We start from the raw sequence: 22,909 nt of genomic DNA on the forward strand, positions 1-22,909 counted from the left end.
TGGTTCTGGTCATGCTTCCAGGTGACCTGTTCTCTTCTCTGCAGTGTGCCCACCAAGGGATCTATGTAGGGAAAAGCCTGTGCTGCTTTGGGATTTTTAATCCTCGCCCTGTGCCTGGAGCGTGGTGGTGGTTGGGGTGTGCTGGGAACGTCCTGGCTCTGCTTCTGCTTCGAGTCAGCTCTGAGCAAGCACAAACCTCCTCCCAAAACCACAGCTGTGCTCTGGGTACAAGGAGGGACATGGGGAGAACAATACGAACTGTATTTTTATTGCCTAAAAGCATGAAGTGCTTGTGCAGGGCTTTCTGTCTTTGCAAGGCTGCACAAATGGTTCCTGAGCTGCTGAGAGATGGTGAGAAATTGGTGGGCTGGGACCCCGTGTCCTGGCTGGGACCGACGGGCATTTGGGTACTCGAGTGACTTCATGGAGTTGAGCCTGCACCCCGAAAGACGGATAAATTAAGACTTTGATCTTGTTTGTGATTTGGAGCTGGTGGGTTGTGGCTGGGATCTTTTGGTGGGGTCTCCCGCACCGCTGCTGCCGGAGGACGATGTGCCCAGCGGGTTTTGCCCTTGCACACCAGTTTGGCTCCAGTGTAAATCGGAGCTGGTTGCCGAGCTGCTGGGGACAGAGCTCGTCCTCCTTGGGAGCAGAGGGTTGGGAACCTTTTTTCCTTCTGAAGGCAGCGGGTTTGGTTTCCCTAATCACTGGTTCTGGTGTGATTTGTGCTGCTGATTTTTTTTTTTCCCCATCTGATTTCAATTTCAACACATTTTCATTTCAGTTCACTGTGTCCTGAGACAGCTGTTTGTGTCCAGGACTCTCTTTTATCCTTTTCCACATGGTATATGGCACAGGATGATGGAATATGCCTTTTCACTAAAAATCAATGTTTTATTTCCTTCTCCCCCACCAGGAAGCTTTCCCAGATACGAGTATTGATTGTTTGGGTAAAAGCCACGCTTACGCTATAATTGCTCTTTAAACCAGCGGGGCTGGTGGGTGCTGGGTGGGTGCCACAGGACGGAGCTGCTCCTCAGACAAGGGTGTTTAGAGATGTGCTGAGTGGTCATCTGAAGCGCTCGGATGATATTTTGAAGAAGCCTCTGCTGTCAGCCAGGTGACGGACAATGCTGCGGCGCAGCCATCGCCTCTGCACGCCGGCCTTCGCTGCCATCGGGGTGACTTCAGCAGTATCAATATTTTCAATGTTATTTTCAGCGCACGCGCATCCCGACAGCTCCTGAGAGGACAGCTGGGCAGGAGGGGATACGCTGCTATGCGAAATGGCGAATAAAATAGCCGGCGGTGCTTTGCAGCAGAAGTGGGCGCCTTCCCGGGGTCCCTGTGCCGGGAGGTGGTACCCAGCCTGTGCGGGGGCGGAGAGCCCCCGGTGTCCTCTCTGCCCTGATCCCCATGGGATGCGGGAGGACGGCTCCTGCCCACGGCCATGCAGGATGGTGATGTCAAGCCACGGACGGTGTCTGGTGCTGGAAGGAAATATTAGGGCCTTTCCAAATTGTGATTTTTACCATAAAAATCCTGGGGTGCTTTTCAGCAGCTGGTTTCTCCCCATCTCTGGGAAGGGCGATGCCCCGTGCAGTCAGTGGTGTGTGTGCACAGACTTGCAGCTGTGCAGGGGGTGGTGGCCTCTTCCTGAACCAACCCACCCCCCCGTGCACCCCGATCCCGGCTCTGGGCCACCACCCGTGACCCAGGGGCACCGGGAGACCCACGGGCACCATGAACTGGTCCTTTGCTGCCGGTACTGGGGTGACCATGGGTTCAAACTGCTGCCTGGATAACAGCGCTGGGGGCTCCCCCCCCCGGGCCAGGCCAGCTGGAGGAACGATGCCCAGGGTTGGAGCAGGAGATGCTGCGTGGTTCCAGGGTGGTTTTTACGTATCTGAAGGAAAAAGCTCTGTGAGGGGCAGAGGTAATGAGGGCTGTGCTCCCGCAGCTCCTGCCTCGCGCTGAGTCCCTGCTGGCTGATAAGACAGAGGCTGTGATTGAAGCTTTGTCGGCACCTGGACTTTTGCAATGGCTCTATTTAATTTGAATTTTTCAGCATTTAAAGAGAGGGAGCTCCCGCTGGTGCCATTCCCGAGGAGGGAACCCTAACTGCAGAGCGTGCCCCCCCCCTTCATCTGCCTCTTTCCTTGAAAGGGAGAATAGCTTTGAAGCAGCTGCCCTGCCTTCCCTGCCTCCAATCTGCCTGATGCTGCCTGCTGCATCCCAAAGCCATTCAGCGATGCCCAGGGGACCCAGTTGAAAATGTGCTTTGTGGCTGGGGTTTGGAGAGGGGGATGCAGGGCTGGGCAGGAGACCCTCGCCGGGGCTGGGACAGGTCCATGCACCAGTGATCCCAGTCGGCACGGCCGCCGGGAGAGGTGCTGAATAAATAACCCCAATTAGACAGCGTCTTTCTGCTTTTCACATGGGTACTGCTGGACTGAAATGACTTTTGGTTTCAAGCTGAGCCCGTGTAATGGGTTAGCTGCTTAGACATCCTGTCCATCACATACTGTCCCTCTCAGTGGGCTGCTGTAAATGAGGGCTTTATTTCAGCCCGATGTGGGGGGGAGAAAACAGCATTCAGCCTGGCTGGGGTCGATTATTGGTGGGCTCGTGTTATTTGTTCCGTGGCTTGCTGCTCGGCACAGGAATAAGCTGTTCCTGGCTTGAGCAGGATCTGGAGGAGCGGTGCTGTCCTCCCCTTCGGAGGCTGCTCCGGGAGTTACTGCATCTGGGTTTGGATGCAGACTAGCTGCAGCATATGAGCAGAGATCTCAAATTGGGCTTTTTGTCTCTTATTTTTCAGTAGGCTGTGGAAGCAGGAGAGTTGGTGGGACTGGAACAGCCCCAGCGCCCAGAGCAGGAGCCAAGCCTGGCAGCTGCCTGCGAGGGAGGTGTGACGAGAACGTGCTCCTCCGAGCATCGCCTGGGCTGGGGGGACCGATGGCAGCAGGGCAGGACCCGCTGCTGGCTGCGAGGGCATTGCAGCCGCTGCAGGGACGGTGGTGACAGCGGGGTTTGACGCTCAGCTTCTCAGGAGCTCTGCAGAAAAAGGCCTTTTATTTTTTCTTTCTAAAGACTTAATGGTTTCTCATCTGTATTTGTTGTAAACTTAAATTAAGTGTCTCTATTTTTTTGAACGGTGTTATCTGCAAGTCCTAAGGGTCAAACATATTCGTTGCCATCTGCGTGTCTCTGTGTAGCAGCAGAGTACTTGCCTCGGGCCCCGATTTTGCCCTCCTGGGTGTGAGCCGAGCGGGTGATGCCCTCCGTGGCACGTGCTGCTCAACGATAACTCCGGCCTTAAGGGCATCTGGAGAGAGGAAGCAAAGCTGAGACTGATTCTCTTCAAAGCCCTGAGATGTATCTGTGGCAGCAGATGGTGTGAACCGCCTTAAAGTCAGTATGAAATAGCACTGAATTCCCAATTACGTGTAATTAAAATGGTGCTTGCTTATTTATTTTACCGCCAACGAGTGACTCCTCTCTTTGTACGAGGGGCTCCGGCCGTGGGCTGCGAGCAGGTGGTGGGAGTTTACGGCATCTGCAAACAATGCTCAGGTTTAAAATAATCAGCAAAATATTTCTCAGGCTCTTTCCGCCTGGGAGTCTCTCTCCAGCGTGCAAATGGGGACTGTCCCCCTGATTTCCTGTCCTGGGAGGATGCAATTTGTAGAATAACATTTTTTTTTGAAGTTGCATATCCGTTTCCAGGTGGACCTCAGCAGCTTTCCCAGAGCGTGGCGAGGTGGCCGACACATTGACTCCTAACACTTCATTAGCTCAGCCGCAGCCGTGCCAGGCTCGGGGGTATGGGCTGTACCCGGGAAGGTGGAGCGCTGCCGGGTGTGAGAGTCCTGCGAAACACCCGTCGTTTTATGCACTGGGTCAGATTTTTGCTGGCTTGGTTCTGGGGTTGGTCTCTGCGTGTTGTAGACATCGGGCTCCCGCTGTATGGGGATCAGAAATACCTTCCACTGGGAACAGGAGTTGTCTGGGAGGCTTGGTGCTGAGGGTTTTTCCATGCAAAGGCAGATAAAGGCTGTTTAAAATAATCCTTTATTGAAATACTAGAGGAAAATTTAAGAAATGGATTTTTTTTTGTATGTATGTTCCCAGCTGAATTCCCGTGCCGCAGTGGAGGAAGGAGAGCTTAGCGCCGTTCTGCCAGCTGAGTCATCCCTGTCTTCCCACCTCAGGCTGAGAAAGATCGATTTGCTTTGGATTCAAAGGAGAAAAAAAGAACCCAGCTCCTTCCTATCATAAACACCAGTGGTGGTTCACATCCCTTTTTCTGAAATTGAGTTTTGAGAGGTATTTGCTGCCCTCCCCCAGTTCCAGGTCTCTGCTGAGCCGAGAGCAGCCCCCGGGGTCCCGTGGATCCTCTAGATGTTGAGGACCAGAGACCTGCCGGAGCATCCCCTCTACCCCGTCCCCACCGACTGCAGTGAGCTCAAGCCTTGGTCGATGGTGAGGATGATGATGGGCACAGCTTTGTGCCCTGCTTGGCTAGGGCTGTGTGATAACCCTCTGCGGGGACAGATGTGGTCAGACCCCTGGAAAATCTCGGCATGTCCTTGCTGCAGGGCTTGGAGCGAGCACAGGGGAATCCCAGTGCGAGTTGGGCTGTTCTGACCCCCTCGGGCTGTCCTGGACCATGAGGCTGGAGCCACGCAGCCTGTTTAAGTAGAAACTTTGCTAGAGACAGGAGTTTTCATTTCTGAGATATTTATCCTAGATCCATAAATCAGAATTTATTGAAGGAAAAAAGCCCAGACCCTAAGCAAAGAGTCTCATTTTGCAGCTGAGGCTGCTGCTGAATTCTCTGTTTCACAACATAACGCTGAGGATTGAGCCCCAGTTTTCCTTTTCTGGTTTTACCCTAAGGACTACCTAAAATAGGAAAATTAAAAATTTAGTAGTAGGCTAGATAGTGCTGTCACCCAGAAGAAAAAGGCTGGGTTCCTTTCATTAACGCGGGAAGGCGTTTCCTGCTCCTCCGGCAGGGCTCGGTTCACATCCATTTTTGTTCCTTTGGGCATTGCCCTGCTGCAACAGATGGATTCCTCTGAAGTGGGAGAAGTGAAATCTCCTGCTCCCCTTCCCGGACGCTCGTTATGCACCGGCTAACGAGCATCGCTCAGTCGTGGACCAGCTGTTGGGGTGGGACCGTGCCGTTGGGATCTGACCCCTCCGTGCCGGCATCGCTGGGGGTTTGGGGAGGGGATGCGACCGCAGCCAGGTCCCGTGGGAGGGATGGCGCGTGGGGTCCCACCAGCCGAGCCTCACGCCAGCCGTGGCAGCGCTGCTCCTCTCCAGGCTGCCGGCCAGGTCTCTTGCCATCCCACAATTCATTTGAAATCTGCTTTGTTTGCAAAAATACTGTTGTTCTGCTGGAATTTGTTACTGTGGAACAAGGAGGTGGCTTGTGTGTGTGCGATGCCATCAGGATATCGCACTCTGAAACTCACCTGTCTCTGCGGCGTGGGCGAGCAGTGGATGATGGATTGTACTCCTGAAACCAGCCTGATGGGTTGGTTTTGCCAGGAGAGCGGGCAAAAATCCAATTCGCTTGTCCCTTTGGGGGGAGCCGGGATTGATTTTGTAAGTCCGAGGGCTGAGCTGCTGAGAACAAAGGAGCAGTTTATTTATTTTCCACAGAAATTGATTATTTATTGATTTTATTTTTGAGACTATGAGAATAGCCCCTTTTCCCAAGTGCGTGTTCGGTCTGCCCAGCTGTGACAGCGAGATCCAGAGGGATCGGTGCCTTTCCCTCGTGCTAGGCTGTGGCTGGTGGGGAACGAGGATGGGAACCCCAGATGTGTTCCCTCCAGAGGTGGTTTTATTCCAGAGCACGCATGAAACCGCTGAACAGCAAACGCAACCTGCGACTTGGGGAAACTCTCTAGGAACTGGCTTGTGAGGAGCTGGCGTGCACTGGGGAAACGTCACCGTCCATGGCTCACCGGTGTAAAGGGTGAAATCTGGTGCTGCCCGTTAAGCTTGGGGACAGCCTGAGGTTAGTCCGTGGCCCTGCCGCCCGAGGGGATGGGCACGGGGCTGAGAGGTGGCCGGATCCCCCTGCGTCTCCGGATGCACGAATCCCCGGCAGAGGTGCGGAGGGTGGTGCCTGCAGCACCAGAGCCCACCAAAGCCGCTCGGCAGGGGCTGGCGGCGGAGTCCCCTGGGATGCGTGCGTGGCCGAGGAGGATCCGTGGGTACCAGGGCCCGTGGCGCAGAGCAGGTGAGCGGCAGGGTGAAGGACCCCCGCAGCCACCTTCCCTCCTGGGAGGGGGTCTCGGCTCGGACCATTATAGAGGCTGCGAGTGGCCTCTGCACCCCTGCCTTTAAAGAGTTGTTCCTTTATAATTTCCTCTTAAATATCCTCTGCTCCTGGTTTGCAAAAGAAGGGCAATAATTTGTGAAAGATGCTGCTTGGGGGAGCGTTGGGTTTGGAGCAGGGCAGTTCCTGCCTCTAGATCGGTGCCTTTGTGCGGAGCGGGGTGGCTCGGCTGTCGCTACCGGCACCGCTCTGTTGTGCCGCTCCCATCTCTAGTTAAACCTCTGGGGTCTAATGCATTTATTCATTGATTTTTATTTTCAAACAAAATTAATTTGCAAAGAGAATTTATCTAGCCAAAGCCATCGTGTCCTTTCTGAATAAAAGAGGAGCAGGTGACTTTGATGGGTGTGCTGGGGTGAAAGAAGAGGAGAAATAATGGAGAGCAAGAATTGAGGAGCTCATCTTGCTTGTGTCTAGTTTGGCATCTTGAAAGCGCTGTAAAGGGACGTCCTGGTAAAAAGCAGACGACAATAACCGCTGGTCTGGTCTGCTCTGCTCTCTGGGATGTGAAGGGCTACGGCGTGGTCGTGTTTGTACTGATGGCTGCTCCTGGAGACTGTCCCAACCTTCGTCTCTGCTCTGTGGATTTCTGTACTTTCATTCAGCTCTAATTAAAATTAAAAAAAAAAATAGGCAGGAGAGAAGCATACAGGGAAGATGAGCCGGGTTATAACGTGGTGATAAGAAGTGGGTTGAAATGGAGGTGTGCGCGGAGTGGAGACGATGCCAAAGCTCCTTGGGCAGGAGGCAGAGGCAGCTCGTTTGCAGACGTGGGACCCTGCGGTGACGGCAGCACCCGTGGTCGTGTGCCACCGTGCCGGGCTGGTTGGAGGAAGGTCGGTGTGAGCCCTGTCCTCCCGGCTGTCCCCATCACTGCAACATTATCATCTGAGCCCTGATAAAATAGCTCCTGATAAAAACTCTTGTTTTCTTTTCAAGCAGGTAAGGAGATTATTTATTTTTTTCTTCCTTCAGGGATGCACTGCACCTGATCTTGCTCAGATCAGAAACTGTTCCCTGCCAAGGATCAGAGCGCTGAACATAGCTCAGCCCTCTGAAATGAAGTGATTAAATTAACTCAAATGTGTAAAATTTCAGCATAAAATGATTCAGTGATGCACTTTATCTACTGGGAACTCTTTAAAGAGCTCTTGGAAGTTAGTGTGAATTAGTTTGCTTAAAAGGACCTGGTGCATGTAATTACATATAACATTGTGCCGCTGCTCTTGCCCAAGAAATTAATCTTTAAACACTGCGAAGATGGAGCAGTGAGGTTATTGGCATTCCCCCTGTCTTCTGACATCCGGCAGTCTCTGTCACCCGAGGGGCGAGCAGCTCCTTGACCTTGTCATTACTGTGGGTTGCCACCATGTGCTTGGCCGATGCCGTGCCACCTCTGTCGCTCGGGTTTTGGTCCTTCACCCCCGGGCAGCAGCCTTGGTGGCCCAGCTCACCGCGAGGTCCCGTGCCTTACCGGGGAGATTTCCCAACGATTTGTGGGGCAGGAGCGTGCGGTGACGGGGTTCAGGTGGTTCCCACGCTGGCATCTCCCTCCTGAGCATCCCCGCCTTGCACAGTGGGTGCCGCGAGGGACCCTCCTCCCACAGGACCCCGCTTCAAAGCCTGTGCCGCAGCCATCATCCTCCGCGTCCTCACGGAAGAGGCTCCCGCGGCATCAGTGTTGCTGTGAACGGGGGTTTGGTGGCTGCAAGTGTGAATCCCTGTGACTCCGGAGGAATAAGGTGCAGGTTTAATGCATTCAGTTGAGATTTCCAGAGGGTTGGCTTGTCTGGGCCAACTTTGGACAACCTGTGCTTTTCCTTCCTTTTATTGCATTTCTGTATCGCCTTTCCCTCTGAAGGAAGAGCTGCACTACGGATTCATTTTCCCATACACCCAAACGCACACTGGCAGCTCTCTGGGATGACAGGAGCTTTCCTGGGGGCAGGAATTACATGGCAGCTTGAAGGATCACCAGCGCTAGGAGATAAAGCAGGGCAGCAAGAAAGGTCTGAGCATGGTGTATCTGCCTGTACGTGATTTTTCAGACCTCTGCAGATAAATGATGGCATGCAGGGGGCTGGAGCAGTAATTTCATGCGAGACTCGATGATGGATCGCTGGAGCAGCGGAGAAGTTCATGCATTAGAATCAAGGCTTGGAGGGACAAAGGTGGCTCCCCTTTGCTTGGTAGCTGATGCTCTCTTTGGAAACGGGCTGGAGGAGGGACCCGGCGGGGCTGGTGCCGGCACAGGGCAGGCTGGCGCGCTCCAGCGTCCTCCTGACTGCAAACTTCAGACGGATCCTGGCAATAATCGTGTGTCTGAGAGCAAGTGGTAGTCAGTCATGCTGAATTAAACAACCTTTTATGAAAGCTTCTGTGCACGCTTGGATAAATGAAGGCGCCTAATAGACAGTGAGTCATGACACTCTATTTATCTTCCTTGCTGAAAGCCTGAGCAGATGCAGGGACCTCTTTTATCTGCCAGAAACATTGGAAAATGAATTTGTTACGTATGGGGGGCTGGAAGGTGAGATCATGCCAGCAGGCTGGGGTTGCAGTCGCTGCAATGTGCAGATGGGTGTCCCGGGTGTCCCGCTCCTGTCCCTGCCGCGACACCTGACATGGTGGTGGGGTTGATGGCATCAGGCTCTGCTTGGGCAGCCTGCGCTCTCTGCTCGAGCAGACTGAGCTTTTGCTAGCAGTACATAAATGCTATTTTTTTAAAGACAACCTTATTTTGTCCATAGTTGGACAATTGTGAGGAGCTCCTTGTTCAGCAGCTTTGTTCCCTGCATGCAGACTTTCCAGGAGCTGGATTTTCCTTGCTGTTGGGGACTCATCCCTTAAAAGAGAACCTTTTCCCTTGGCAGTTTTATTTCCAGCTCCTTTCACGCTGTCAGACCTGATCAGAGCAGGCGTGCGAGCCGGGACTCCCGCCTGCTCCCCTCCGCCTGGCTCGGAGCCTGCAGCACTCGCTGCCTCTCCCCGTACCTGTCTGCGAAGGGGATAGCAGTTATCCCTTAAGAGGTGCTGTGCTTAAATACTTACAGTAATTAAAACCTCTTATGGAGGTGTCAGATAAGAGCAGCGTGCCTGTGCAGCGGCAGGGAGCAGATGCTCGCTAATGCCCATCTGCTCTTTAGCATCGAGGCCCTTCTGTGCTCCCTGAAATTCCTGCGGCAGCACAAGGAGGACGAGGAAAACGAGGATGTGGAGAAGTTCAGGAGGAGGACGAGCTCCCACCGCTCGCTGCCAGCCTGCTGAGGAATAGCTTTGGTTACACGTGTGCGCTATGGGATGGGCACTGGGTCTGATGGCTTCAGACCCAGGTGCTGCCAGTAATCCTTGGGAAGAGCCTTTCAAAACAGAAAAAGGTGATGGTGGTGTCCTCCGAAGGCAGAATGTGCTGTTGCTGTAACGCAGAGCGATGCGTGGGCGTTGCTGGGAGCGTGCCTGTGTCTGGCTCAGCTTCCTGAGGGCTGTGGCTGTTGATTTTGATGCGGTTTCTTTTCCGGGACTTCCTCATGGTCAAAAAGTGAAGGAAAACGAGAGGCTGGGGAGAAGGGGATGGTGCACAGTGGTCCAGGCGTGGAGGGGTCTGCAGGAGAACGGTGCCGCCTGCCTCCCCCGGGCAGCACCGGCTGCCTTCTGTAGCCTTCAGACGAAGGAGGGATGCTCCATCCTGGGGGGTGGTCCTCCCTCTGCCCCCCCCGGCCCAGGGTCTCTGCAGACCCGGGGAGATGCTTCCGCTGTCTGGCTGCGGCCATTTGCACCGTGTGCAAGCAGCGATGCCTTTGTGTTGCAGCAAGAGGAGGAATCCAAGGTGGATTTTGCAGAGTGGAAGCACCGATGGGACCTGTGTGCCACAGGGATGAAGCCCAACTGCCATGAAGCATTTGTTACATCTGCTTAAAGTTAATGGAGCGTTGAGGGTTTATGGAGGCGAGCGGAGCGGGGAAAGGGTTTGGGTTTGCAGAGTGAGAGATGTTAATAGCGTCACGCTTGCTGTACGGACGAGTCTTTCCGTAAGGGGCTTGGATTGACTATCGGGCCTTTGGGAATCTTAGAAATTTTCCAAGTAATTTTGATTTATCTCAGCCATTAGGGGAGAGAATTTAACATGCAATTACTTTCTGCACCTCGGGAAGGGCTGTCAACTACTTGTGTTATCATTTTCTTGGGCAAATGGTTCCGTCTTCCCTATCCCACCCCCAGACAACGGGTCAGACCACGCTTGCTCAGCTCGCCTGGTTTTAATAGAGCAGCTATAATGCATACTGCAGATTTCCAGCTGCAAATGGGCAGGTGCTGGCTGTAACGAGAGTGGTGTGGGGCTCGGAGGAGCCGAGAGGAATTTGACAGCACGTTTGCTGGAGCCGGGCTGGCCGTTGGCTTTGCTGTTACCTGTGCTTGGGGGGACAGGTATAACGGATATCGTAGAAACAGATGGGAGAGCCAGAGATGTGGTTGGGTGGAGCCTTTCGAAATAAGAGTATTTGATGCTTTTCTCCCTTTGCCTTGTTCCCGTGTGCATCAACACCAAATGATTTTTATGAATAGCCGGCGAGTGGCAGTTAATCATGGATTTTAATACATCTGTTGTGCATCCGTGCTTGGCATGGTCTCTCCTTCCCTTCTTCCATGCTTTTGCGATGGGAGCTGACAAATTTTTTTAAATGAATTTTTATAAATTCATCTGTTGCGAGTTTAATCTGAAGGAAGAAACCCCAGAGCCCTCTGAAGGAAGAAACCCCAGAGCCCCAGGCGTGGGACTCCTTGCTGCGAGAGCCCGGAGGTCCCTCCCTCACCCTCCAGCAGGTCCAGGTCCCTTCTTGGTGAGACAGAGGCTTGTAACAAGAATTTGATGGGGAAATGGATGGGGAAGAGGAGGAGGAGGAGGGGGATTTTGGAGCTGTAAATGATTTTTCCTTCCAGCATCTTCAGCCAAAGGAGGCTCCAGGTTTCCATGAGCACATGCATTCTGGCACGGAGAAGGAAGGAGATGCCGGGATGCTGCCTGCGAGAGCGTGCCCCCGCCGGGGGGTACTGGCTCCCTCCACCCCCCGGTACTCCTGCCCCCGCACGCTGGAGCTCCCCCGTGCTGCGGGGCCGGGCTGGAGAGGGAGCTCTGCAGCTGAATCGAGACTAAACCGGATCTCAGCCCACCTAAGAGGGGTTGCACGGGCTCCTCGCACAGAGGCTTTGCCAACGGGGGAATGAAGTAGCCCCATCCCCGGCTCGGCAGCCGGGTTTGAGCGTGTTTGACTTCAAGCGTTTGAGAGCTGTAGGAGGAGAGATGCACAGCTAAAGCCAGGCCTAATTGGAGAGGAGGAGAAGGGCTCTAAAGCAGATGTGAAAAGCTAGAGAGCTCTATAGAGTTGGTTTGAATTCAGGAGCTAAAGTAGTGCAGTAAAGAGGGGTTTTTTTGAGCTCAGAGTAAATAGCGTATTCGTCTGTTTGTGTACCGCTTGTGAGTGCAATAAAGCTGAGCTCATGGCTAAGGCAAACAGTTTTCATTAAGAAATAATCAAAAATAAAAAGCCATTTCACATGCTGATAAGAAGCCAGTTGTTTTTTATATTTCACCAGCAGTTTAAGCCATACTCAAAGCCGTTTATCTTCTTCCAGTGCTCGCTGCAGAGGATATGAAAAATGCAGCAGGCTGCACATATGTAATTAAACTTTTGGCAGAATCTTTGCCCTGCAGCTTTACTAAGAAATTCAATAATGATAAATTGAGTAGAATATATAGAGGACCTTTTGTGAACGAGATTTAAAATAATGTATGTGGCACAGATAATTATTTGCCACATAATTGTCTTGGCACCGTTCTTGCGACTACCCTTGTCTGATTGTGTCAGCTATTCTTTAAAAACCACCCCTTGTTCTGCTCTTATCACTACTCCAATTTGCTATTGAGGCTTTCCTGATCTCCAGCCAAGTCCGTGTTTAGCCGTAATTATTGTTTTGTTCCCCTTAGCCTGTGCAAGATGCAGCGTTTCAAGCTGGGAGCACTTTGGGTGCTGCATTTTGTATGACAGCCACGCAAATCCCCTCCCGTGCTGTGTCCAACACCGTGAGCTGGTATCATCAGTCCACTGTAATTATCCTTTTTTTTTTTTTTTCTTTTCTCCTTTCCCCACAGCAATTGGAAGTTAAAACACATCACTTGACCTGTGTGCGGTTTGTAGTTTCACTGTTATAGTGATGCTACTGGGAAAATGATGCTGGGGTTGTCTCCCTGGTTTTGGTGTTGCTGCCTTTATCCTCTGCTAATGCACCCATAATTTGTATGAGAGGCAATTTTGTGTTCAAATTGCCCATCTAAACCACCTCCTGTGCTTCCCTTAAAAGCTGCGTCTACTCTGCTTATTTCCCACAGATTTCCCCCGTTTGCCGCTGGTGGGAACACAGCTCCTCGTCCCCACGGGCACCGTGGCATCCCCCTTGTCCTTTGTCACCGCTGTCCTCAGAGACGCGTGGCCAAGCCAGGGTGGATGTTGCAGCCACGTAAGACCGTTTTAGGCTGTTTTAGCAAAAAGGGGGCAGTGGGGATGAGCTCGCTGATGGTTTCGTGGTCCTTACGGGTGCAACGTGGGTGCAAGGACGGGGTCAGGCGCCTGATGCTCTGTCGGTGCCTCTTTTCTCTGTCTGAGGTTGTCTGCTGTAGAGAACGAGCGAGGGGCTGGGGTCGTCTCCCATTTTCAGCTCGTTTCAAATATACCTGTAAAAAGTCTTAATTTTCATTGAAAGTTTTTTTCAGTAGTACAAGCGGACTACTTGTAAGTAAAATTTAAAAAAAAATATTGTATTTAATATAAGTGACACGGGTGTGCTGGGACCGAACGGATACCTTAGCAGGTGGCAGGCTCATATTAAGCCACGGAGCTGCCCCGGGCAGTTGCTGTCATTAGTGAGAGCTGTGAAATGGATCTTTTCTGGAAATTTGATAATGAGGGGAGAGCGCTGCCGAAACGCCGTGGTAATTCTCAGCAGAATGGGAATAACTGAAACTTCCCAGTTACGCGACACGAGGAGATGAACGTCGGCTGTTGCATCCCTTGCTCTGCTCCTCTGCGGAGCCGGGAAGGTCAAACGGCCGTGAGCCAAGTGGGATGTGCGAGGGAATGGGGGTGTTCGCGTGCGATGCTCTCGGGCATCTGGTTTCCGCAGGTACAGGCAGCCCCGAGGCGCAGCTGGGTCCCTCTGCGGCGTTCATAGCTCCTCCCCGGGGCTTTCCCCGGTGCTCGTGGCCAGGCGTACAGCAAAGCACGCTTTTCCTCAATGAAAATTCACCCACAAATAGGAGTCGGGGGAGCTGAGATCAAAGCCTGGAAGAAGGAGCTGGGAAGGCTTCGCTTTGGTGTTTAAACGCCAGCAAAAGCCTTGCTGCGGGAGTCCTCGGGGACAGCGCAGTTTTACATTGAACCCTTCAAATCCAAAGACTAAGGAAATAAGGAGAAAGTACGACTGGAACAAGGCAGTGAAAAGCCCAATAAACCAACAGCTCCAAGCGCTGGGAGTTCCCGTGCGTGAGGGCATCTGTGCGCTTGCCGGGATGGGTTTGGACAGCTGGGTGAAGCTGGAGCAGGAGGCGGCTCTTCCCTTCCTGGGAGCTCCGTGCGTGTCCCCAGGGGACAGCGAGCGATCCCGGGCATCGCCCTGCTGCGAGCGGTCCCTCCCTGCCGCCAGTCCCGGGAGAGCTGCGATTCCCCGGGTAACGCTGCGTGAGAAATGCGGAAAGGGAGACGGGAGGAAAAATCACTGTCTTTGCAAGCAGAGCGGATGCCACGGCAGCGTTGTTTTGTTCAGAGCCGGAAAGTTAGGTTTTGGAATTGCTGATGACATTTGGTTTATCGGTTCCACGAAGTGGAAAAGCAGCTGGGAGGTTTTGATTTTTTGGCTTGTTCTGCCTAAACCATGGAGACAGGAACCGAGACAGCTGGGGTTTGCACCCGTGGCTCTGGGTGAGGTACTCCTGCCTCCTGTGCCCATCCCCTGCCCAGGAGCACGTGGGCATCAGCCAGACTGTAATGACCGGATCTTCCCTGATAAATCCCTGCATTCACTCATTTTGTTTAGTTTATCCCAGAGAAGATGAGGGTGATGTGGTCAAGGACTTGGCCGGAGCAGCAACGTGGGGTGATGGATGGCTCCTCGACCTGGCGTGTTGTTAGGTGTGCTGCTGCGGCTGGAGGGAGAGGCTGGATAAATCCAGGGGAGGAGGAAGGCTCCAGCCCCCCCAGGACCCAGGGCAGAGCTGGGGTGGGTGAGAGAGAGGTGAGGGAAGATCTAAGACTGCAGAGGACGACGTGTTGGACGCAGGCTCGTACTTGCTTGGATGGCACGTGCTTCTCTTGAGTCAACAGCTGGGTTTGTTTTCAAAGTCAGGAATGTTAAGGATGGACTGGACCAGGTCCCATCGTGAGATGAGCGAAAAGAAAAAGGGGAAAAAAAAAAAATTAGGAGAAAATTGCCAGGGATGGAGCAGCCTGTCTGGTGTCAGTAACGCCGCTCTTAGCTGGTGCTGCGAGAGATGAGAGCGCGGTGGAGGTGCTACTGCGCTGTCAGCAGGCAGCTGGCTTGGCCTGATTTAAGGAAAAACAAGTCACTGGTATCACATTCTGCATTTTCCCTGCGTTCCCCCAGCAGATACCCAAAGTCTTCAACACACAGAGCTTTCCCAGCAGCCACCGAAACCTCCACTTGCAGCACTCATCCTGCACTTGTACCTCGCAAAAACTGCCTCAAGAGCCCGCGCTGCGCCGGCTGGCATGGCGTTGCGGTCGCTTGTGCTTTTATTTAACACTTGTTGCGTTCTATAAAGGGGGAAACGCTGGTGTTTTGTCACTGGAATGGAAATGTCTTCTCTAAATGTCATGTAAACCATTTTCCCTCCTCCCCGGAAAGCCCTTGACCCTGGAGGGGGATTCCTACGCTCTGCATCCTCGCATCACCCTGAGTTTCACGTAGGTGGTCCTGCAGCACGAGCGATGCTGGGAGCCCGGGGCAGCACGGGGACGGTGCCATGGTGCGCGGTGCCCGTCGCGCTGCGGTGATGGGGCTGTCGGCATCGCGCTGGGTGTAGGTCTATGGGTCAGTGGCGGTGGCCGGGGCAGGGTCAGCTGAGGATAACGCTGTTTGTGGGGCCAGGGGGACGCGTGCCAAGCAATTAAAGTAATCCAGTGGTCTGGCAGAAGAAGGGAACTTCATCTGGAAGTGGCTTCAGCCTTGGCCGCCCCTTTGCCAGGGGTCTGTCGTGCTGCAGCACAGCCGCGCCAGCGTTCCTGCGGTGAATTGGATAAGTCGCTCTGCTGGATCTGGTTGTCCTTGCTATTGCTTAAAAAAAAAAAATATTTATCTTTGTCCCCGCAGGCTGGAATGAAGCTCTGCCATCAAATGTTACTGTGCATTATTGACTGGGCTAGGATTTGGGGACAGAAAGTGTCTGGCTCCGTATGGCTGACAACAACGACAATATTTATCTGCGCAGCATCTTGCTCTGTTTGCAGAGCGGCAGCGGCGATGGCCTTTTGGGGGAGAGCGTCAGTCGTGGGCGTCGCGGTTTGCAGCCCTGGTGACGCCGTCCGGGGATGCTCCTGTAGCGTGAGAGGTGGCAGGAGGGAACCTGCTGGAGAGCCGTCTGGTCCCGCTGCGGACAAGTGGGGTTTTAATCTTTGCCCTGGTTTTTTGGTATGAAAATATATGAAATTCTTGGGTTTGTTTTCTGTTTTATTGAGGATGCTTCAGGATGCCTTTGTGTCCGTTTTTTGTGTTACAGATGGCAAGATGCGGAGTGTTGCTGACACCCCTGCTTTCCCAAGGTGACCTCCTGTGTCAATTTGCGTGAGCCCTCTTATGCTGAGGTTCTTAATTAGCGCTGAAAACGCACACTGTGCAATGTGCCGCGTGACGGTCGGGCATCATCCTGCCTCCAAACGGCACGGGAAGCAACTGACATTTGGTCAAAACGGTTTCAGACAGCTCCTTACACTGTGTCTGCAAAAAAACCCTCTTGGGCTGGGTGGGTCAAAGCCAGGGGGAGAGAATTACGTTGTCTGAACATCAAATCGTCTTTAACACAAAGCCGTAGCTGTTGCTGCGTGAGGTTAAGGAGTTTGTGCTCCTTGTTTCTTGGCTTCCCTTTGTCTTTTCACGCTGAAGGTGAACAGATGTGGGGCTCGGTGTGCGTCAGCTTTGTTGCGGTGCTGCCTGGTGCTCGTTCCGCCCTTCGCAGCCCTAACGGGGGGCTTGGGTTTTAGTGGTGTGGTTTTGAATAACTGGTTGAAATAGAGCTGATGATAACGGTCCTGCTGGGAGCAGAGGTCCAGCCTGGGGTGAGCTGGTGATGTCTTGGCAAATGGCAGCAGCAAATCTTTTGGTAGCGGAACAAATAGTCGGTAAATATGGCTCGGCACACTCGTTTAGTGACCGGGACTTTGGGTGTGCAGGTGGGTGTGAGCCCGGGGGTGATGCTGGGGAGCCCTGCGGGGCTGGGAGGAGGAGGAGGAGGCAGAGGATGAACGTCTGCTTTGCCTCGGGGTCTCCCTGGCCCGTGGGCTCTGCGGTCTGCGTAGGGGGAAACCCCCTACCCTGACCTGAAACGAAGGGACGGGGGGGCCACTGCGCACACTTTCATCCCTGCTTTGGTCAGTGTTTTTCCTTCTCTCTGCTTTTTTCCTTCTGGGAGGGGATGTCTGGCTGTGTCCCTCTCAGCTGACCCGGCTGTTTTTTATACCCCCAGACAAAGGTGAGAACGGGGAGCCCTACCAGAGGAGGAAGGGCGCGGGGGCCAGCCTGCCAGACGGCCCCCCGGTATTCCCGGCGTCCAGGGAGGGGGCCCCGACAGCCGGCAGCAGCAGCTGGAGGCGGATTATGCTGATGATCCTCGCTATAACCATCCACAACATCCCAGGTAAGTCCTGTCCGTCTTGAGCATCTGCAGCCTCGCTCGCTATCGCCAGCCTGAGGCGGGCAAAAATTGTAAATCCGAGAGTGTAGTGAGAAAGGTGATGCTGTAAAGACAACAAATTCTGGTCTCTTTTTGCTTCTCTTCTGGTCTGCGTACCAGCAATCGATGCATTTTAAAACCCTGTTTCTCTGGGAGCACAGTTGGGATTTTCTTATTCCAGGGATGGAGTTTGCCAGTAGATGGAGAACTGCAGAGTCCCGAGTTTTGGAGGGCTGTGTCCTGCCAGGGGCTGGGCTTTGAGACTGCGGAAAAAGATGTGATTAAGAAAAAAGGAGATAAATTTGCAACAGCTGAGGACACTGGGCTACTTTGTGATTGTTGGTGATGTTAAAAGTAATACGAAGCAACCTTTTTAGACGCTTGCTTTCCTGATTTCCTCTCCTCTCCTTCCTATCCCCATTTCTTTCTCCCTTCCCAGCTCAGTCTCTGCCTGTCTCGGGTTGTAGCCTGGACGGGGGGTGCAGGGGGAATAGGAAAACGCTTTTCTGCATAACTTGGATCTGTAAACTTGGGGAAAAATGACGAGCGCCTTTGGAAGAGCCGTGGTTTCCGAGCTGGCACGAACGCGTGGCTTCTGGCAAGGAGGCGGCTATTGTCAGCCCTGAGAGCTGCAGCAGCGGCGCGGGGCTTGATTTAACGTCAGAGCAGGGGAGGGGGAGCTGCCTGGCGTCCTCACGTGTGCTTTTCGATTCCGAGAGCGACCTTTATCCGATGCCAGGGCATCTGTCTTAAATTCCATTACTGGATAAGCTTCCCGGGTGAGAAGGCTCCGGTATGGGTCTGTAATCACAGAACTTGTATTTCCCCCCTGCACGGGCACCCGAGGATTCAAGGGCAGGAAAAAATCAGAGCCAACACGCAGCGGGCTGCCTCGGCGTTGGAGTCGGGATGCGCGTGGGCGTTCTCCTCCTCCAGTGTTTGCGAGCTGCCTTGCTTCCAGCCTTGCTGCTGCTTGCTTGTCTCTGGGCAGTAACTGCTTCGTTCCAGCCAGTCATCGTTCCCAGCACCCTTGGGTGCTCCTGGTCCCGCAGCTCGGGGTGCCCACCTGGCCAGGCTGTTGTTTCCCCGGTGGGAGCGTGCAGGTTAATACTTCGCTGCACCTTTTGTGGGTGTTCTGCCCGTACATCGCCAACACGGGCTATTTCTGCACATTAACGCTGCTCTAGTCTTGTTGGCAAAATAATTTTTCTCTTTTAATTCCTCTTTTTATTTTATTTTATTTTTTTTTAAATTTTATTATAGGTAGATAACTCCGATGCCTCAGTTCAGCTCCATGTATTGCCAGGGGAGGCAGATGTCTGGCAGACGAGGCAAATAGGGACCTTTAAATTAGCCATATGCACAAAAAAAGGGGAAGCACGAACTGTAATTGGATTTCATCCTTCAAACGAAGTGTCAGGGAGCCCAGGGCAAAGAGCCAGGCAGCGTGTGCATCTCATTGCCTCCGGCTGTGTCGGCTGGGGATTCCTGTTTCTGTTACTGGGGGGGGAAAAAAAAAAGTAAGTTTTGTAGCGGAGTGAACAAAGTGTCACCCGTAGGAATAGGTTAATGGCAACACGGCCCTGGCTGCTGCCGAGACGCCAGTTTAACCTTTCATTGCTTCTGCAAGAGCACAAAGCCACCCTTGGATGGCTGCAGAGGCTCAGAAATTCTCTCTTGCAACTTAAAGGTCACAATATTAAAGCTTAATATCGAGAGGGGCGTGTGAGAGCGATGGCTCTGGCTCTGCTGCTCGGCCCCTGCCCGGAGGCTCGGCTCAGCTCAGCGGGGGTCTCTGGGTTGCGGTGGGGGGGTCTGTCCCCGCCAAGCCCTGTCCCCAACGTCCCCCTCCTGCTCTTTTCCAGCTGGTGTGTCCCTTTCCAGCAGCCCCGCGGGGCTGGGTGGGTGGCAGGGGCTGTTTGTGCGCGGTGAGGCCGGTGTCAAAGCCCCGTTCAACGGGGACCTGCCCAAAGCCAGCCAGAGCTTTCAAGTCGCGGAGGTCGGACTTGAGTCTGCGTCTGCCGTTGTGCTCCCTGCCTGCAGGTCGCAGGATGCCAGCACCGGTTTCGCCCTAATAAATAATTCAGATTGCGATTAAAACAGGACCCTGTGGCCTGCTCTGCTTGTTACCAGCGTCTCTGGTCTTTCTTGCATGAAGCAGATGCTGGTCCAGCCTCTCGGTGAGCAGCGGGATGGGGCTCCGCTTGGCTTTTGCCAAAGTCCGTTTGCTTTCCCAGCAAAGTTTCGGCAGCGCCGGTGGCGCTTCTCCGATCTGCTGCGGCCCCTGCCTGCGGCACAGGGTTTGGAAACACTGTAATGCTCTACCTCAATTATCATCCCCGCGAGCGGAAAGGCTGACACTATAATTAGCGCAGACTCCCGCAGCGTAATGACACCTCCGGTTAGCGTGTGGGGCGGCAGCGCCCGCGCTGGGGGAGGAGGCGGGAGGTGCTGAGCCGGGAAGTTGGGGATGCTCAGCGCCTCGGCACGGCCGCCACACGTGGGCTGCTGGTTCACCCGGCCCCCTGCCCTTGCAAAGTCACCCGGCGCTCGCTGCGGCAGCAACACGCGGCGCTGGTGCCACGTCCGGTGCTCGCTCCGCTTCCCTGCGATCCCAACGCGCTTGCGTGGAGCGTGTAATCGGAGGTTGTCCGGGTGGTTCCCAAGGGTTTTCTGTCTACCCTTGTCTTCATAAAACTTCCCATCCCTCGAGGACGATGCAACGCTTGGGTTGCTGCAGCAAGGAGGAGGACTGCTCCCGTCCGCGCTCGCCTTGCCGGACCCCTGGTCTGCCCAAGTGCCTCTGACGGTCTGGAGCTGGTCCTGCTCCTCCGAAACCTGTGGCGTTCCACATCTGAGCCCAAACTCTACCCAGTCACTCCGTCCGGAGGTTAAAACCCTCGCGAGGACTGGGTCTGTCCCTGTTCTGCCCCGCTGGTGGGGAACAGGCTCCCTCTTTTATTGCCAGCAGAGAAGAGTTTTATTTACTTTGAGCCCCATTTAGGGACGGACGTGTTTCGGTCTTGGCAATGCATCTCTCTTTGGTTTCACGCAAATGTGCTGGAAGCCGATTAATGTGCGGATGAGATAATTGAATGTAAAGACCAGCCCCTTGCATTCAGTTTGTGTTTAGTGGGCTCTGCCAGCCAGCGAAAGGTTTGTTAATTTGTTCCAAAGCTGGGACTGGCAATGTAAAGAATAAATTGATAATGACAGGAGATGCCAAACTGCAGACTATTCCTGCTAATTAATATTCATATATGCCTGGTTTTGTGGAACATTAATTATGTATTTAATCAAGCCCTGTTTATTCCAGTTTATCTTTGTACCTTGGGTGGCTGTTATGCTGAAGGCTTCAGATTAATTAAAATGTTACTGGTGTATCACAAATAACAATTAGCGAGGTGTGAGCTGAACCGCCTTTCTCTTTGCGCTCGTTTAGAAGGGAGGAGGAGGAGGAGAGCTCGGTAGGACGGAGCTCATGGAGCCGCTGCCGGCTCTCCAGGGAGCTCCTGGAGGGTCAGCTCTGCGCCGAGCCGCGGTGCTGTGCAGGCAGGGGCTGTCCCCGTGTCCCCGAAATCAGGGGGGGTCCTCTGGCGTGGAGATGCTGCAGGAGCCCCTAACACTCGCACTGCTCTCGGCGAGATGGAGGAGAGGACCAAGGACGTGTTCTGCAACCGCCTTCATGCCCCAGGGCTCTCCCTGGAGTCACGGTGCTCACAGGGGTGTCGCGGGGGTCTGTGCCTGCCCAGGACCCTTCCCCGTGGGTGGCTGTACGTGGCAGTGGGGACGTTTGTGTGCGGGATAGGGAAGGAATTGCAGATGTTTCCTCTGTCGGGCTGTGGCGATGCCCTGCCTTGCTTTCCTCCACCAGTTGGGAAACGCAATGTGGGCTTTTCTTCCACCAAAACTGCTCAGCTGAGGGCGGGTACCTGGCTGGGATCCCGCTCGTGTGCGGTGCCCCATCCCTCCATCACCCCGAGGAGCATCCCTGCCGGCGCACACTTCCTCCCTCCGGGGAAGGCAGCGGGGCTGATGCCAGGACCGGTTGCTGGCAGGCACGAGGTGATGTTTCCAGCCACCCTAACGTTGCCGAGGAAACCTGAACTTCCCTTTTCCTTTGCGATGTGGTGGGCAGAGCGGGACGGCCCCAGACCCCGGCACACGCTGCGAGCCCATCCCCAGGAGCTGCTTGCAGAGCTGGAGTTGTCCTCTTTGCTCCAGCCCTTTCCTTTCTGCCAGAAGATATCTTGCTTTTCCGTATTCAGTCCTCTCACCCCGTGTTTGCTCCCTGGTTCGATTTCTGCGATGTTTCTGCCTCAAGTGTCACTGTTAAGCAGAGGTGTCTGGGAGGGAGCGAACGGGATGCGGCAGCGGCGCTGCGGCGTGCACAGAGCCTCTGGGTCATGGTGCGAGGCGGCACTGATGTCCCCTGCTCACCCCAAAAATCTTGCATGGCTCCATCTGAGACTCTCTCTCCAGTTCCCGTTGCCAGAAACCCATTAACAAGCTGGAATTTATTTATTTTATTTTTTTTTAATGAGAAGGAACAAAGCAAAAGGAGCAGGACGGGGTGTGTGAGCTAAATATGGAACAAATTCACCCTTGGCAGTGAAGGTGCTGCGGGGAGGAGGGAGGGATGGTGGGGTGTCACTACAGGCAGGAGGGAAAAGGTCTTAAATGGAGAAACTTTTAGATGGTGATATCTAGGAGAAGGACAAATGAGTCTCCTGGGAAGCTGCACTGGGTCGAGGGGAATGTCCCTGTACCCCCAGGTGACAGCGTCCAAGTTCATCCCCCTCGGGACTGCGCTTGGAGATGGCAGCAAGGGTCACCCGGCTGCACCACGGTTTGGCACCAGCACCGTGTTTTGGCATGCAGCAGTGGTTTTGGGGACTCTCCTTTGCTTGCCCAGGACGGGGAGATTTAGCCCCAAAACTCGTAGGTTGGGTTCTGGCCAATGCTTGGAGTGGGGGCGAGGTGATGCGCGGGGGAACGCACAGCCCGGGGCTGGTGCTGAGGAGAGGGTGCAGGATTTACAGTGCTGGCACCCTGCTTGTGTCCCCGTCACCGGGCTGGCGTCGATGTCTCTGGGTGTCCTCACATCAAGGCACGACCGAGTCCTTTACTGACAGTGGTAATTCCTCGTGTTGGTGATGGATTTACACCAGACCGCTCCTGCCCATCCCCGTGGCAGCTCTGCCCACCTCTCCATCCCGAAGGAAGGCGCAGAGTCTGGCAGCGAGTGTCGCCGCTTCGTTTAATCCTCAGGAAACGCGGGTAGAAGGGAAGTTCGCACCCGAGGATGGTAAATGTCAGATTGATTTGAAACACGTTTGTTCACAGCTTCGCCTGGGAAGGAGAACGGTTCAGCTGAGCGCCCTTGGGCCGGATAGCGCGAGAGCTGCCCTCTGCACGGTGGGATTTGGCTGGGACAGCCCCAGGAGTGACAACTGCCTGCCTAGATACGGGAGCTGCCTGGACACTTGCTTTTCTTTATGGTTTCCTACAGCTTTAACCAGCTTTAATGTCCTTTTATGTGTCTCCAGTTTTACGACTGTCTGGGGGAGAGGAGCAGACGGTGGGTTTCGGTT

At 54.0% G+C, this 22,909-nt stretch overlaps 1 protein-coding gene across 1 annotated transcript in view; it reads left to right on the forward strand.

Annotated features, from left to right (window-relative positions):
• The window catches only part of SLC39A11 (solute carrier family 39 member 11), a 95,854-nt gene that overhangs the window by 34,942 nt on the left and 38,003 nt on the right, over window positions 1-22,909 (forward strand). Inside the window, exon 6 of the mRNA XM_075770331.1 lies at window positions 17,109-17,279. Coding sequence (XP_075626446.1) covers window positions 17,109-17,279 — 171 coding nt within the window. The remainder of the gene's footprint in view (window positions 1-17,108; window positions 17,280-22,909) is intronic.

Source organism: Balearica regulorum, chromosome 18, assembly GCF_011004875.1.
Source record: "Balearica regulorum gibbericeps isolate bBalReg1 chromosome 18, bBalReg1.pri, whole genome shotgun sequence".
Lineage (NCBI taxonomy): Eukaryota > Metazoa > Chordata > Aves > Gruiformes > Gruidae > Balearica > Balearica regulorum.